The sequence below is a fragment of the Micromys minutus genome, assembly GCF_963924665.1.
Source record: "Micromys minutus genome assembly, chromosome: X".
Classification (NCBI taxonomy): domain Eukaryota; kingdom Metazoa; phylum Chordata; class Mammalia; order Rodentia; family Muridae; genus Micromys; species Micromys minutus.
The window spans coordinates 16,503,001-16,520,594 of NC_137970.1; the positions used below are offsets into that span (position 1 = coordinate 16,503,001).

A 17,594-nucleotide genomic window follows, 5' to 3' on the forward strand; every position below is an offset into this window, starting at 1 on the left:
AGCTTCCTCTGTGATGCTGTGATCCTGTAATCCTGTGATCCTTGGAGTTGAGTTTCCTCTGGATGTTGTGGGACTGGTTGTGGAGCCAACAATATGTGTGATCCTCAGCATGTTAGAGCACCTGGGAGTAGAGCTTCATCTGGGTGTTGTGGGAATGGGATCAAGGACTTTTATCATGAAGATGTGTTAGGCTTTTGTCAAAGGCAAAATATGTTGAGGTGCTCATGGGGTTTTTGTCTTCAGTCTGTTTATATGATAAATCACATTAATAGGTTTACACTTGTTGAACACATTGATAGATTTGCACTTGTTGAACTATCTCTGCATCCCAGAGATGAAACATGCTTGATATGGCAAATGATATTTTTGATGTGTCCTTGAAATCAGTTTACAACTATTTTATTGAGTACATTTTCATCAATGTTCATGAGGAAAATTGCTTTGTGATTCTCTTTATTTGTTGAATCTTTATGTGGTTTCAGTATCATGGTAACTATCTCTGACCTCATAAATTGAATTCTACCATGTCCATTCACTTTCTATTTTGTAAAATAATTTTAGTAGTATTGGCATTAACTCTTCCAGGAAAGTCTGTTAGAAATTTGTGCAAAACTGTGTGGCTTTGGATTGGCTGGATTTTTTCTTCCTTCCTTTTTTTCTTCCTTCCTTTCTTTCTTTACTTCTTCTCTTTCTTTCCTACTTCTCATTCTCCCTCTCTCAGTTCCTCTTCATACCCCTTCTTTCCTCTCTTCCTCCTCCCCTTCTTCTCATTCTTTTTCTTCTTTCTGTGTGTTGTTTTTGTTGTTGGTGGTAATTATTTTTGGATATTTTTTTGACTGCATCTACTTCAGTTTGAGTTATAAATTAGATTAAATTGTTTATTTGAATTCATTTATCTGATATATCAAGATCAAATGACACTTAACACTGCTAAGTGGTATGTGTCTAAAATATTATCTGTTACTCTTAGTTTTCTTGAGTTTGGTGGGTTACCTGTGTTTCAAGTATGTCCTTATGATCAATCAGGATTGTTTCAGTGTCTTCTCCCATCTCATTTTTTATTTACTTCATTTGATAATCTCTGTTTTGTAGTTAATTTCCATTGGGAGAATTTATTTTACTGGTTTTCTTATTGAATCAACTCTTTGTTTCATTGACTCTTTCTATTGTTTTCTTCCTTATACTTCCCTGATTTCAGTCCTGAATATGATTATGTGTAGTCTTGTACTACTTTGGGGTTTTATTTCCTTGTTCAGTTTTAGGACTTTCAGGTATGCTATTAAATTGTTAGTATGAGATATGTACAGTTTTTTAAAATTATGCAAGTAACTAACTAATTAATTAATTTTATGTAAGCATTTGGTGTTTATATATTTTTTAACTTCTTTCTTTATGTCTATAATTAGACATACAATGTATTCATTTTCATTTCATTGTAAAAAGTCTTTAACTTCTCTCTTATTTCTGTTTTTTATTTGGCTATTGATTTTTTTTCTGTCTGTGATTTCATGGTTGTAGTCATTTAACAATTTCATGTAGTTATGTAGTAATTTCAATTGGAGGTTTTCTTCTAGTACTGTCAATGGGACAGGACCTGAAAATTATTGTGTTTAAATTTGATTTGATCATGAAATTTTTAATTTTCTCTCCTTAGGGTAACCAAAATTTTGTTGGGGATAGTAGCTCTCGCTGGCACCTGTGGTCTCAGAACCCGCAGCACATTTGCTCATGCCCTTTTGACTTTTAGTTTCTCCACTGAGAAGTCTGCATTTATATGTAACTTGGTTTTTTCGCCCTTGGAGCTTAATATTGTTTCTGTGTTCTCTACATTTAGTGCGCTGTTATATGCTTAGGGGACTTTCTTTACTGCTCTAGTGTATTTGGTGTTCTGTGAGCTTCTTATACATCTCCTTTAGTCTAGGGAATTGTTGTCCTGTGATTTTGTGAAAATATTTTCTGGGACATTTAGCTGGGTTTTGTCTTTTTCCTTTATTCCTATTATTATTAGATTTGGTCTATTCATAGGATCTTAGATTTCCTGGAAGTTTCATACCAAGCATTTTTAGAATTTTCTTTGAAAAAATTATTCATTTTTTTCTTTAGTGTATCTATTTTTGAGAATTTCTCTCCCATCACTTGTATTCAGTTTTATATTGTAGTTCCTGTTCCACTTCCCAAATGTATCATTACCAGAAATTACTTAGTTTTTAATTGAATCTTTTTTTTCCTTTCAAGTCTTCAACACTTTTATTTATTTCATTAAGCTGCTTGTTTGTGTTTTCTGGGATTTATTTAAGGGATTTAGTAATCCCCTTTAAGCCATTGTATCATATTCATGAAGGCTGTTGTTAGGTCTTTTTCTTGTATCTCATCTATATAGGAAGACTCACATTGTTCTCGCTCTACTTTTACACTGGTGTCCAAGATTCTGGTGTGGGGGAGGCTATAGGTCTAGGGTCTGATAACTGGCTTTGTTGTGTTGGTGTTTTGTTCCATGGTTTCTGTTTCATTACTGGAGTTTAGGAGAAGGTCATGGCTAGAGGATGAAACATAGTTTTGTGGAACTGAAAGGTATGACCATTGGGGGTTCCACATAAAGTGTGTATCTGGCAGTGTCTTGCAATAGGGAGCTGACACTAAAGGATAGGGATAGGTTAGGTTTCTGAGGGAGTTCACAGAAGGAAGCATAGAAGAATGTTCCACAAAGATGTGTGTTTTAGTCTTTTTTGAACCAGGGGTTCAACTAGTGCTGGCTATTTTGTGGGTTCTACTTTCTTCCACCCTTCTTTACCCTTTCAATCCCTGAATGCAGGTAAGAAAAAAAAACAAAATAGAAAGGAAAGGGAGTGATTTTTCATTGGACTACTCTCTATGAATAAGGAGTTTCGTGTTCTTGGGGAAAGTTTGATGCTCTCTGTCACTCTATCTAATTTCCTCTTGTTGTTCTTTCTTCTTTGTGCATGGATCCTCAACCATGTGCAACCAACAACAAGTAACAGGAACCAATCAACACCCTCATACTTCTTGAGACTCTAGCATTTATATGCCCTCTGAAAAGGCCCCAGAATTCCAAGTGTCACACAAACACAGTATGTGCATTTGGCAAAGTCATGTCTGTGCTAGAGCACAAAACAAATCATAGTCAGCTGCTCTGGGCAATCTGAAACAACCCTGTATCCCATACCTGGTATAAAATGAAAACATAGTCTTACAATATCTCTATATTTACTTAAGGAAATACCCTTCCAAAAGTGTTCCTACATGGGGTAGAAATCAGAGAGGTAAACCCAGGGAGTATAGTTGCTGTTGTAGTTGCAGTTAGGGCTGGGTTAAAGCAAATGGTGGGGTTAGAGTGAGTACCAGGAGAAGATATGTGGGATCCACAGGATTTGCCATGGGTGTTGTGGTGGAGAGTGGGAGATGAACCTGGAGGATTTGACCTATAGGAACAGAGGCAGATGTGAAGACCTGGTTCCCTGGCAGGAGTGCCTTCTTCCTATTTCTTTTTTAAATGTAGATACTTCCTCATAAGACTGCTTCCAATGTGTCCCAGGGTTTTTTTTGTGTTGTGTTTTCATATTCACTTACTTCCAGGAACATTTTTATTTCAGTTTTGATTTCTTCTTTGAAGCATTCAGCATTTAATAATAAGTTGTTTAATACCATGTATTTGTGTATTTACTGGAATTTGGGTTTTATTTTCCTTTTCTTTTGTTTGTTTGTTTGCTATCAATTTTAAGTTTTATTTCATTGTGGGCAGATATTATACAAAGATTTATTCCAATCTTATTCAATTTTTGAAGATGTGCCTTCAGATGTGTCACATAAAAACTTCCATGTAGTGCTGAGTAGAATGTGTATTCTCTGGTTCTTGAATAGAATATTCAGTAGATATCTTTAAATTCATTGATGTGTAATGTTAATTAATTTTGATATTTCTCTTTTTTTGTCACAAAGATGTCCCCGTTAGAAATGTTGTTGTTTATTATATCTACTATTAATGAATTGTTGTCAGTCTGTCTTTAATCTTAGTAGTTTTTTAAATATAAAATTGAGAACCCTTGAGTTCCATGCATGTAACTTTAGCCTTTTCTCCTCAATGTCCCTGTACTTTTTCTATGTGTTGTGTCTTAGTTAATTTCTTGAAATCTTTGAAAAGATTTAGGATTCTTCTTTGAACTTCTGTGTGCTGGAGTTTGCCAATATAGTTCTAATTGATAATCATTTCTACACAACTTTTGGGTTTAGAGAGAAGATAACATGTTGACATTTTATATCTGTTATATCCTAAGGTGAGATCTGGGCACGTGGAGTTCCTTTGTTGGTTCAGAATGTGTGCTGAATGGAGAATTATGAGGGTTCCAGGTGTTACTTTAGCCAGATAAATGGCTGGGTGGGATGAATTGAGATGGATAACGGGCATTGTGATAGTACATAGATTGTAGGTGGGTATTAGTGGAAATGTTGCCTATGATAAGAGAGGGGCCTATGGTTTGATGGTTAGATAGGAAGATTCCTGACCTAAGCCTAGAGCTCTTCCGGAGTACAGACAGTAAGGACAGGCTAGGGTAGCCCATTAGTTGTGGGCTTCAAGATAATGTGTTAGTTTCTAGAAAAGGAGTGGATGAGGTTGGGGGGGGTCACCAAGCTATACCTGGTGGAGGACATGGGAAGTTGGTGCTATAGTGGGGTTGTAAAGCTGTAAAAAGTGTACACTGTGTATATTCAATAGTCAGCTTAACATGTAAGGAAGTGCTTGACATCACTAGCCATTAGGGAAATGCAAATCAAAACAACCCTGAGATTCCAACATCAAAAATTCAGATGACAGCAGATGCTGGCAAGGATGTGGAGAAAGAGGAATACTTCTTCACTGTTTGTGGGGTTGTAAACTGGTACAACCACTCTGGAAATCAGTCTGGCGATTCCTCAGAAAATTGGACATAATGCTACCAGAAGACCCAGTTATTCCACTTCTGGGCATATACCCCAGAGAAGCTCTAACATACAACAAAGACACATGCACCACAATGTTCATAGCAGTCCTATTTATAATAGCCAGGAGCTGGAAAGAACCCAGATGTCCTTCAGTAGATGAATGGATACAAAAATTGTGGTACATTTACACAATGGTGTACTACTCAGCTATAAGAAACAATGACTTTACAAAATTCCCAAGAAAATGGATGCATCTAGAGAATGTCATCCTGAGTGAGATAACCCAGTCACAAAAGAACAGATATAATATGCAGTCACTGATAATTGGATAGTGACCCCAGAAAGCTCTGAGCACCCCAGAAACAACTCACAGAATATATGAAGTTCAAGAAAAGAAAAAAAGAAAAGAAAAGAAAAAAAACCATTATGCTTAATCCTTACACACCAAGAAAACTTTGTCTATTTCCAGGTTACATCCTGTTTTACATGTACTTTATGCTCATTGTAACTAGTAAGATCTTAATGCACACTATCAATCCTTTAAAAAAAAAACCAAACATTGATAAAAATGTATTTGTATACTTTTATGCAAAAATGCTTAAAATTTGTACATTTATCTTTGTTTTTTAAAATAAAGTTGTTAAAATAAAAAAAAAGTCAGCTTTCACCCTCTTTCTCAAAAGTATATATAAAAAAAGTGTTTTGAGTTACTTTCAGGCAAGCTACTAGCAAAGATGACTCTAAAACCAGATCAGCTGCCTGGAAAAAGCCAGATCAGCTTCTAGAAGCTATCAGGAAGATGTTTTGACCAACTGAGTCATTTGGAAAGGACACTCTCAAGTCTTTGTATGTAGGCAGGGAAGTGTTCTCTGGGATCCCCCCTTTTGTGACAATTCTGATGGACAGTGATTTATGAATGCACCATGTCTTTTAGTCATTTTTGCTCCTATAAGGAACCCCTTACCTATATTCATGTAAGTAACCCAAATAAACTCATTGCTCCAGCAGGCTGGACTTTGGCACTATTCCTAATTTTGTCTGTTGCAGGATTCCTGTCTGGAGTGTGAGGATGTACAGGTGCCTGTGGTGTTTCCTAGGAAACGTCTTGTCACACAGCATCTCTCCCTTCACATCTCCATTCACAGATGCTACTGCACTTAACTCCCTGTTCTTCAGCTATTGCTAGTCTGTTTTCCACTCTATACTCTGTGCACTTTGCAGGGGCCCAGGACTTTGTGCTCATTCCCATAAACCTCCATTTCCCCTGTAATCTCACTGGAAACCCTTATCCAGAATGTAGAGCATAATTTTGCTCTATTGTAGCAGCATCACTGACAACTCAACCCCGTCCAAAGGACAAACAGCAAACATTTCACTACAGTGTTAGGAGGTCTGTGATCCAGACCCAGCCCTGGCTTCCTAATTGACCAAAGTCATCACTAATGCCCCCAAACCCCTAGAATCCTCCTCTCATATATGCACAACACTGCTTGTGGTCCACTATATACTTGACTATTCTGTGCACATCACTCTATGACAGCTTGTAAGTTAGACAGCAACATCCAGTTCTCAACGACAAACTTTGACCGGAAGGTTTCCCATATAAAATATAATGTCTCTACTGACAGGTACAGTTTTCACTACTCACCCATGAGTCACTCTTCTCCTAATAAAATATTATCTCCTGGTAGTCATGGTGACAGCTCTGCAGTTGCCAGCATCAGGCTACTATGGTTTACAATAGGATATGTGCTTTCCTGAACTTCCTGTACTGTGTCATGAATCTGTAGGAACCCTATAAAGATAAAAATGAGGGAGAAACTAAATCCAGCATGAGCTGTGATGCCAGTGATCTCCACCACTGTATCTTAAAAGAAATCCATCTCTCAGTCCTTGCTTTACAGGCACAGAGATGTTGAGTTGCTTGGTGCTTCCTCTAGCTGTCCTGCTCATGCAGTTGTGCTTTTTCCTGTGCTCCTTCATATTGTTTTTGGCTTCAGGCATCTGTCTGTCATTGGTCACCATCTCACCCACCAGTATTCCCCTGCCTCAGAGAAGAATTGCAGGTGGACAAAGAATAAATGTCTGGCTCTTGACAGCAGCATGCATCTTCAAACACTGGCATGCCAGAAGGCACAACTGCCAGGCTTTCCCCAAAACCCAGAATGGTGGTAGCTGAGACCATATTGTTTAAGGTAATGGAGTATTATAGGCAGAGTATTAATGATATTTCATAGTCCAGAGTTGATGCCCAAGTCACTGATGAAATGGTATTAAAAGGTAGACCCTGGGTTGTTATGTACCTGTGCCTAATACCAGAACTCTTGAGTCACAGATAAGTGAATTCATGGCAATCAGCCTAGTCTACATAGTGATTTACAGACCAGTGAGGTTCTATTGTGAGACCCTGTCTAAACAAACAAACACATAAACCAATAGTAAACAAAGTCCCCAAACCCATAGTCTTCCAAAAACAATAAGACATGGTCAGGCGAATGACTGCAATACCCTACTACAAGTACCAACTTCTGTCTCAAAGTTTTATGGCTGTGAACAGACACCATGACCAAGGTAACTCTTATAAGTATAGCATATAATTGGGGCTGACTTACAGGGTCAGAGTTCAGTACATTATCATCAAGGTGAGAACGTGGCTCAAACCAGGCAGGCACAGTGCAGGAGGAGCAGACAGTTTAAAATCTTGTTCCAAAGGCAAAAAGAGAAGACTGGCATCCATGCAGCTAGGATAAGGGTCTTAAGGCATACACCCACAGTAATACATCTACTCCAAACAGGGCAACACTTGCTCCAACAGGACCATACCTTCTAATAGTGTGACTAGCTTGGCCAAGCAAATACAAACCATAAAACTGCTTATAAAAAACAAACAAAAAAAACAAAACAAAAACAAAAAAAAAACAAAAAAACAAAAAAAAATCACATTACAGAGTAACAGATTTCCTTGTGGCATTTCATAATACTGGATTTGGATAATTCTCCTCAGGGCTCAAACCTCCTTCTATCTTCCTACATTCCATCTCCACAGTACCGTTCTCCCTGCAGCCTCCTCCCTCCCTTCCACTTTCTGATCACTCATGTTCTATTACTCTCCCCACTACCACTCTGCTCTTATAAGAGCATTGCATCTTTTCTTTTGAGAGATGAAGATGGACTTATTCCCATTTCTGTTGACTTGTAAGGCAGACTCTCCAGCTAATGCTCGCTTTTATATTAAGGGACAAGGGGGTCCAGAGAGCAAACTCTCCATGTCTGAGAAAACAGATGGTAGGTGACTCAGAGGCAGATACTAGGAAGAAAAGGCAGGAAGTCAGAAAGGAATTGAATGGTTTTGCTACAGCTAAGCTGAGATCACATCCATCTGCAAAAAATTTCAACAAACTCCAATTTCCTATAGGGGATTGATGGTGATTTTCTCCTTGTGAATTACATTCATTACCTTTTCTACTCTTCCGACTAGATATCTGGCAAGAAGCAACTAGTGGGAGGAGGGATGGATTTTGTTTCTCAGGTCAAAGGGTAAGGAAGCATGGTGGCAGCAGGGTAAGGTAGTGGGTGATACTATGTCCAGCAGCCAGGAATGATAGAACAGATAAAAATTGGGGCCAAGGCTATAAAAACTGAAAGCACATGCTGGCCAAGTGGCACAGCAGATAAAGTTTTTGCCAGTAAACCTGTGAACCTGAGTTCATTCCCAAAGTCCCTCAAGTGTCCATCAATGACAGGGATTTGCAATTTCATCCCTTTGTCTGTACAGCAGCCTTTCAAAGTGTGACTGATTGATCAAGGATGTAGACTCTCATCACTTGTCCTCCAGTCTGTCTTCATTGCTAGCTTCCAAGCTGGAAACCTTGTAGTCCACCCTTCTTACCCATTATTGTTGTGGGACGTATGGCAGTGTGAAGGGTGACAGGTGCTGGAGACAAGGAGATGAAAATTCTACATCTTAACCCTCAGGCAGCAGGAGACTGTGGGCCATGCCTGCCATAGTTTGGGCACAGCAGACACTGTCCTGACAGTGATGTTCATCCTCCAACAAGGCCCAACCTACTCCAAGAAGCCATACTTCACAATAGTAATAGTCGCTATGGACCACATATTCAAACAGATGTTAGATCTAGGGGAGCTATTCCTATAGAGGTGTGCCTTTTCACCCAGACTCTTTGTTTTGGGAATAATGACTCTGAGACTGAATAATTTCTGAATAAGCCTAGGCCAGAAGCTTTGGCTTGATCCTCAACTAGCTAATAACTTAATTACCCTTTTGTTCTATTCTAAGCCAAGCCAAGTGTTTGGATACCTCTCCTTATTTTCATATGAATGTTTCCTTCAGCACGTGGGGCAAATCTTATGATTTTCCAGAATCCTATCTCTCCCTGCTGGGTACCACACTCCCCAATCATGCCTCATCCCCAATCATTGACCATTGCTTTTTATTGATATGTAAGGCTTTTGTATAGCACATAAGAAATTCTATCTATACTGTCCTATTCAAAACAACACAAAAAACCATATAGTTTTTTTTTTTTTATTTCAAAGCTACAATACATATAGTCTAGCTTTAAATCCTTTAAAGGTTCTTGAAGTGGAAACATTTAGTTCTTTGTAGTTATGCTAAATGATATTTTGCTGGAGCACACAGGTGAAAGGATGTGTTCCTAAAGAAAAGAGGTGAAAAAGATCCTGAAGATGCCTCAATAGAAAGGATGCTTTAATAAAGCAGAGACATCCATGAAAGGACCGGGGATGAAGGAGTACAAATATGACCCCACAGACAGTGGGAGACAGACACTGAGCTTTGGTTTGCTTTCTCCTACCTCGCTACTCTTTAAGTCATACATGTATTGGTTTACCTTACATAGTACTGTTGAGATCAACATGTTATAACTCTGAGATTGAGAGAAACATGCTCAAGAACTACTCCTGAGGTTCCTGGGGCAGTTACTATTTCCTCGGCCTTGCCTCAGGCTAGACAGCAAGTCTGGCAGTTTCTTCAGGATAGATTCACAGCTGCCTGGTGTCTTCTTGCTGAAAGGACTGGACTGCATTTGCAGGTCTGTGCCTGTGGTCTGTAGATGCTGAATCATAGTTGGTGTTTGTTATGTGACTGAACTGCTGCCTAAGAAGATTGAGCTAGCTTCAAAGAACTATTACTGAACAGGTCCACTTCCCCCATATCCTAAAAACATTTCTCTTCCACTCCTTCTGCTGGGTGGTGGCTAGAAGAGAGGTTGAACCCTTATTAAAACTAGGATGCAAAAACTTGTACCTACAGGTTATTATTACCAGAATCAGGTGTTATTGATCCTAGTTGCAAATCTCTAGTAGGTGGTATCTAAGGGAGTGCAGATAGTCATGTCGAAGTCATAGATTTGAAAGCAAAATCATCAAATCTTAGATTCTTATCAGTTCTGCTTCCAACAGCCTGGGAATGAAGGCAGATCAATAAAAGTACACAAGCACTGTCTCTGTGGTAATACTTGGTATGGTGTTGAAAACCAGGAAATGATACAGTAATGTTGTAGGATCAAAAATTTTATCTAGAGCCCAGCCAAATCTGGTCTCTCTTATTATGGATGTGTGGTCTGATAGACATGCGGGAGCTAGAAATCCTATGAGAAGTACAGAGTTAGGAGGCATGGTAAGGATAGTCTGGCTACTATGGGCAGGCATAGTAATCATGGGAGTCCTATAAACAAAGGAATAGGTGGTGAGCATGGGAGACCTTGTACATATGGGATGTCCCATAAACTTTGGAGGCATGGTAATCCTATGAGGCCTGATAACCCTTAGTGGCCTGTCAATCAAGGGCAGGCCTAATAAACATGGCAGAACCCAAGGATATCTGGAAAGCCTGGAAGGCCTAGGAAGCATGTGAAGTCTAAAGAAATATCTGAGGCATGTCAGAGCTGGGAGGCCTGGAAATCTTAGGTGGCCTGGTATGCATGAGCACCCCATTCTCATCGGGAGGCCTGGTAATTATTAGATTCCCAGAACCAATGGAAGGCCTGAAAATTATGAAAGTACTAGGAAGAATGGAAGATTGTTAAACAACACACACCTGAGAAGCCTGAGAGGCCTGGAAATGTCAGCAGGCCTAAGAAGGATGAGACCTCTCAAAGCATGTGGAGGCCTCTTGAGCATGGGAGTCTTAAAACACCAGGGAGACCCAGAAAGTATTGGAGGCCTATTAAGGGTGAGAGGCCTGACAACATTGGAAAACTGGTATTTTTTTTGGGAGGACTGGGAAGATTAGGAGACCTGGGATTCTCCTAGTAGTTTGACAACTATTTGGAGGCCTAGTGTACTGGCTGGTTTTGTGTCAACTTGACACAAACTGGATTATCACAGAGAAAAGAACCTCAGTTAAGGAAATGCTCCCATGAGATCCAGCCATAAGGCATTTCTCAACTACTGATCAAGGGGTGTGGGGGGGGCAGCCCATTGTGGGTGTTGCCATCCCTGGTCTGGTAGACCTGGGTTCTATAAGAAAGCAAGCTAAGCAAGGCTTGGGAAGCAAGCCAGTAAGCAACATCCCTCCATGGCCTCTGCATCAGCTCCTGCTTCCTGACCTGCTTGAGTTCCAGTCCTGACTTCCTTTGGTGATGAACAGCAATGTGGAAGTGTAAGCTGAATAAACCCTCTCCTCCCCAACTTGCTTCTTGGTCATGATGTTTTGTGTAGGAATAGAAACCCTGACTAACACAAATTGGTACCAGCATAGTGGGGTATTCTTGTGACAACATGACCATGTTTTGGGGAGGACCGTGGAAAGACTTTGGAACTTTGAGCTAGAAGAGCGATTGGGATGTCATGAGCTCTGTAGGATGTTCTGTAGAAACTTGAAAGATGATGTTGAGAACAGTGCAGAAGATGGGGGCCTGGCTTGTGAAATTTCAGAGGGAAGATTAAAAATTCTTGTCAGGACTGTTGCTGTTTTGATTGTGAAGATTCTGTGGTTTTGGTTAGCTAGGGCTGAAGAATCACCTCTGATTAAAAAGATACCAGAACTACTAGGGCAAAACCTTTGCATTCCTGGGACTATTGATGCTGGTCAGCTGGAGCTAAGAAAATAGTGGTAATAAAGAAGAGACCAGCATCACTGAGGTAAAACCTTCTGGGAACTGTTTTCTGAGAGCACAAAGAGACTGTATTTCTGTATTAGTTGGGGTTTCTATTCGTGCACAAACATCAGGACCAAGAAGCAAGTTGGGAGGAAAGGGTTTATTCAGCTTACACTTCCACATTGCTGTTCATCACCAAAGGAAGTCAGGACGGGAACCCAAGCAGGTCAGGAAGCAGGAGCTGATGCAGAGGTCATGGAGGGATATACACACACAAACACACACACTGTAGCTGTGAGAAGCCATCATGTGTTTGCTGGGAATTGAACGCAGGGCCTCTTGAAGAGCAGTCAGTGCTCTTATATACTGAAACATCTCTCCTGCTCCTATTTAATCCAACTTTAAATGTCCCCAGAAATATAGTCCCACGGACAAATGATACTCCAAAAGCTTTGAATTCTTTTGAATTGGGAATAGAATTCTCAGCACTTTTTTGCTAATTCAGGTTTGTTTTAGCTATCCTGAATTTTTTTCCTCCATTTCTGTATAAACCTAAGAGGTGTACTTTGATATCTTTATCATACTTCCCTAGGTTTGTAGTCCTCATGTGCTTATAACTAAGGTCACCAGGCTTAGCCTATGGTTACTAGGGTTCACATGTGCACCAGGCCTCACATGGATATTCTACTTACCCATGATTACTAGGACTCCCATGAATGGTGATGGTGGGTACAGAAAAAGCCTTTCAGTCTGCCCAGGCTTAGGAAGCCTAAAACATTTACCACATCTCCAGTGCTTACCAACACTCACATACTGACCCAGCCTACCAGGGTAGAAGCAGCCACATGCTTACCAGGCCTTCCATGGTTGAGAGCTTCCAGGTATACTTCTAAGATTATCATACTAACCATTCTTCCCACATATACCTGGCTTAACCTTCCATCTAAGATTCTTTTGCTAAGTATATATAGATAGATAGAATAAATCTAAAAAACAAATTGGATTAAATGATTTTGTATCATACCATGGTTATGAACTACTGAAGGTCAAGGGGTGTGGCTATATCTTAAAAGGGATGTGTCAGAATATCATGCAGACCAGAGGCAGAGTTGTGACATTACAATAATGTGAGAGTCCAGGCTCTGGGAATGCCTGTTGGAGGTTATCTTGATTACATAAGGTGACTTGGGAAGACCCATCTATGCTGGGTGGCAATGATCCTTGACTCTGACCCTTAACTCTACCCAGTGGAGAAGGTTAGCTGACTACTTGGGTAACACTCATCTCTTTCTACTGTGGGGGTTATTGGGTCAGCTTCTTCAACCTCATGCCATGATCACCTAGAGACCCAAAGTATGGGATAAAGTTAACTGTTGCCCTTAAAGTGCTTACATGAAGGATTTTGTTTTAAGTCAAAGCAACGGGAAAGGAACTAAGGCAGAGGCAGTAAACAGGATACTATGAAATCACTCATATGGTGATAGAGGTATCATGAAGTTCTTCTTTCATTTCAATTCCTGGCTTGTTTATCCCTTTCAAAAATTGCATTTTTGGTACTTATAGTTACATCAATTCATAAATACATTATATAAGTTATACTCCTATATAAATATGTGATATATAATTGACTTTCTTATATAGCATGTGACATGATATTTAACTATAAAATGAACATCTATTTGAGTGCATATAGAGTTAGAGATAATCAGCAGTAAATGTTATCCAAACCCAAACTTGCACTATTTGCATATCTGAAAGCCTACACCAACAGTGACTAATCTCAGTCATTCCATTCTACCCAACGATTTCTGTCTTATATTATTATCCTACTGAAAGCCATGGTTCACCACAGTTTCAGCAGTGAGTGATTTTTATTTAGTCTCAACATTAGCTAGGGCTAAATCTACTTAACAAGTCCATTGAGATGTTTTTCCCTGCAAATAGATTCTCTTATTTCCATCAGAAGCTTGACTCTTGGTGGCAAATGGAAACCAGAAGACTAGTTCATTTGAATTGGTTGGGAAATACTTTGATGGAAGTAAAAGTTTTCTTCAGAAGTACATGAAAGTTAAGGCCATGATGGTAAGATGTCACTTGTAGTGGTGCTAGGCTTGCATAGTTTTCAATTTGTTGTTGGTCTTCCTCACTGTTCTCATGACACAGCCTTCAGATGAAATAGGCCATCAGATGTTAGTAAGTGCTTGTGTGGTCTAATATTTGCCAAGATTACTTGTTTTCTTCATTTTCTTGGTTTACAAACATGAAGTTGCCAAATATATACAAAGGGAAGGTTAGAACTTCACTATCCAGTTTCATTACAATGTGCTCCTCGTTATATTCAAAGGTAAGAATTTTATAACCTGTTAGCAAGCCATTTAAAATCTGTGGTGTGCAACCAGTCCTACTTTTTTCCTCCATTCCTTCCTCACCCCCCCAGCACCTCTGCCCTACCATCTTCCCCTCTTTCCATTTCTTCCCTCCTGCTCTCCTCCCTTCTTTTATTCCTAACTTCCTCCTTCCTTTCCTTTTCCCATGCTCCTCCTCCTTTCCTCTCACCTCTTCTTTCTCCCACTGTTTCTAATGGAGTCACCCTGTGTTTTGCTTAAGATGACCTCCATCAATATCAAGAAACTTACTTGGTCAATAGAATAGTACCCAGTCCATTTTCCAGGGTGCCCTTCCTGGGCTGGTAGTCCTGGGTTCTATAAGAAAGCAGGCTAAACAACTTTGAAGAACAATCCAGTAAGAACCCCTCCCCCATGAACTCTTCCTCATGCCTCCAGGTTCTTGAGTTTCTCTCCTGACTTTCTCCAGTAATGGATTAAGAATTGGAAGTAGAAATCACACCAACTCTTTCCTTTCCAACTTTCATTTTGGTCATAGTGTTATCTTGCAGCAATAGAAACACTAACTACGACAATGTCTGAGTAGAAATCCTCTAAGTTAAAACTCAGATAAATATCCTTCAGTATTTCCTAGCTGAACTTCATTGAACTCTTTTTTAAGATATAACTATAAATATTTTATCCTCTAGTTTATTTATCTACAGAATGAAAAACATTTCATGTATGCGCATGTATACTTAGAATAAATGCTGAACGAAATAGAATAATATTTACTATAAAAGATCATTGAATATTGGAATTAAAGCAGTATTCAGGGCCAAAACCATACAGGATAGATTATATCTTGTTTCTTATACATTTTACCTGCATATTAGGTAACTTAGCTTCATTGTGAAGTGCAAAGTCTACACTGTCTTCAGAAAGCACATTGATCTCATAGTGATGTGCATGGCCAATGACAATTAAATGTCCAATTTTTTTAAAGAATGATTTTCAATCTAATTTTTCACTCTCATAAATCCAGCAAGTAACAGTGTTTCTCAGATGTTAATAATTTTTGGAATTAACACATATTGCACCTGTCTTGTCAAAAATATTAGTTTTGTTATGTTTTTATTATTTTCTTTGTTCATTTACAATTCATAGCTCAAAATTATATTGTATATATGGGTTGAGATGTGATTTTTTATACACTGCAGAATGATGAATTGAAGCCAGTTGTTAACATATCCATCATCTCTACATCTTTGTGATAATATACTTAAAATATAATATCAGGTAGTTTGAAAAACACAGTGTATTTTATTGACATTTCTTTTCATAAACCCAAGGACTTTTTTTTTTTTTTTTTTTGACATGGGGGAGGCTGTTTAATTGGCTCAGGACAGGACAAAATAGAAAACCTTCCAAGGACTGGTCATGGGAAAAAGACCACACAGACTACAGAGGCCGATGGGGGACTGCTCAGTTGCCTGGGGGAGGGGGAGGCATGTTCCCAGGGCCATCTGAGGGAAGTGGGGGCCTTAGCATGGGTGGCATAGGAGTAGGGTGCACCCCAGGATTTGAGGGGTGAACCCCTGGAGGCTGAGGATGGACCCCTGGGGCAGCAGGGTGGACTCCTGGAGGAGGCTGGGGGTGCACCCCTGGTGCCTGAGGGTGAATCCCAGGGGCTGGGGGGTGTACGACAGGGGCTTGAGGGTGGACTGCAGGAGCAGGTGGGTGCACCCCTGGAGCCTGAGGATGAACTCCAGCTGATGGAGGAAGGTGGACCCCTGGGGCTGGAGGGTGGACCCCTGGAGCTGGAGGGTGTACTCCAGGGGCTGGTGGGTGCACTCCAGGGGCTGGGGGATGGACCCCAGGTGATGGGGGATGGACCCCAGATGTTGGTGGATGGACCACTGGTGCTGGGGGGTGTACCCCAGGAGCTGGGGGGTGTACTCCAGATGTCGGTGGGTGTACTACTGGGGCTGGCGGATGCACCCCAGGAGCTGGCGGGGGCATCTGGGGAGGCCCAGGGGGCCCAGAAGGTGCAGGCCCAGTGGGGGGCATCGGAGGAAGAGGCAGGCCACCAGGTGGAGGTGGAGGCAAAGCATCAGGGAGTGGTGGGCGAGGCAGTCCATTCATGAGTGGGGGTGGGGGCCGCTTGACACCTGGGGGTCCTGCTGGGAGGCTGGGAGGGGCCGGGGGCTTCTCCATCTTAAAGTGGAACTGAAGAAAAAACTGCTTGGTCTCTCGGTTCCAGTGGGTCCAAAACTTGCCCTCAGCCTTGTCAATCTCCCGGCTTGGCACCTTGAAGGCAATGGTCTCATAGGGCTCAGCAGCCATCAGGAGGTACTGCCAGCGACGGTCCGGAGGCTCAATCCTCTGCTCATAGGCAGACATGAAGCGGTGGTGTGGCATGATACCCTCTGCAACCTCAGGGTAGTCAATCTGGAAGAGCAAGCTCTGCTGGCCCATCTCTGTGTCCCTCTGCTTGGTCACTTTGTAGCCAGGGCGGCCAATCTTCACAAACTTCTTCACCTCCACTTTGACCTTCTCCGGTGCAGGCTGGGCGGGGGCTTCTTTGGCCTCCTTGGCAGCTCGCCGGGCCAAGTTAGTCTGATGTTTCTTCCCTTGGGTATGAGCCAGGTAGCTCCCCTCATTGTTGTGCAGAGTCAGGCAGAGTTTGCACTCATAGGATCCCAAGTGGTTCTTCATAAAATACGGGTCCTTGTTGATGTCAATGGTTTCCAGGGCCAGCTGCCGCAAGCGCTCTCTCCGGTCCCGGTTGCTCTCAGAGGAGGAGGCTACGCCCCCACTCCCAGTTTTGCCTCCAGGTCGGTGCTGAAAGTCCATGATGCAGGTCTGAGTGTTTCAGGGGGACAGGAAGAAACCTCCACGAAGGCCGCGATTTAGCTGTGCGAGTCCAAGGACTCTTTTATAATCTGTGTGGTGGTTTAAATATGCTTGGCTCAAGATGTGGACCATTCGGAGGTGTGGCCTTGTTAAAGTAGGTGTGGCTTTGTTGGACTAGGTGTGTCACAAGGGTTGTATCCTTTAAGACCTTTATCCTAGCTGTCTAGAAGTCAGATTTCTGCTATCAGCCTTCAGATGAAGATGTAGAACTCTTATATCTTCCTGCACCATGCCTGCCTGGATGCTGCCATGCTCCCACATTGATGATAATAGAGTGAATCTCTGAGCCTGCAAACCAGCCTCAATTAAATGTTCTCATTATAAATGTTGCCTT

At 41.0% G+C, this 17,594-nt stretch overlaps 1 protein-coding gene across 1 annotated transcript; it reads right to left on the reverse strand.

Moving 5' to 3' along the window:
- Nucleotides 1-15,829: 15,829 nt before the first annotated feature.
- LOC308415467 (splicing factor 3A subunit 2-like) lies at nucleotides 15,830-17,255 on the reverse strand (the record flags this gene model as incomplete). The annotated part of the gene is made up of 1 exon (XM_080910507.1): nucleotides 15,830-17,255. The coding sequence occupies exon 1, from the start codon at nucleotides 17,198-17,200 to the stop codon at nucleotides 15,830-15,832; it is 1,371 nt and encodes a 456-aa protein (XP_080766633.1). The 5' UTR covers nucleotides 17,201-17,255.
- Nucleotides 17,256-17,594: the final 339 nt, after the last annotated feature.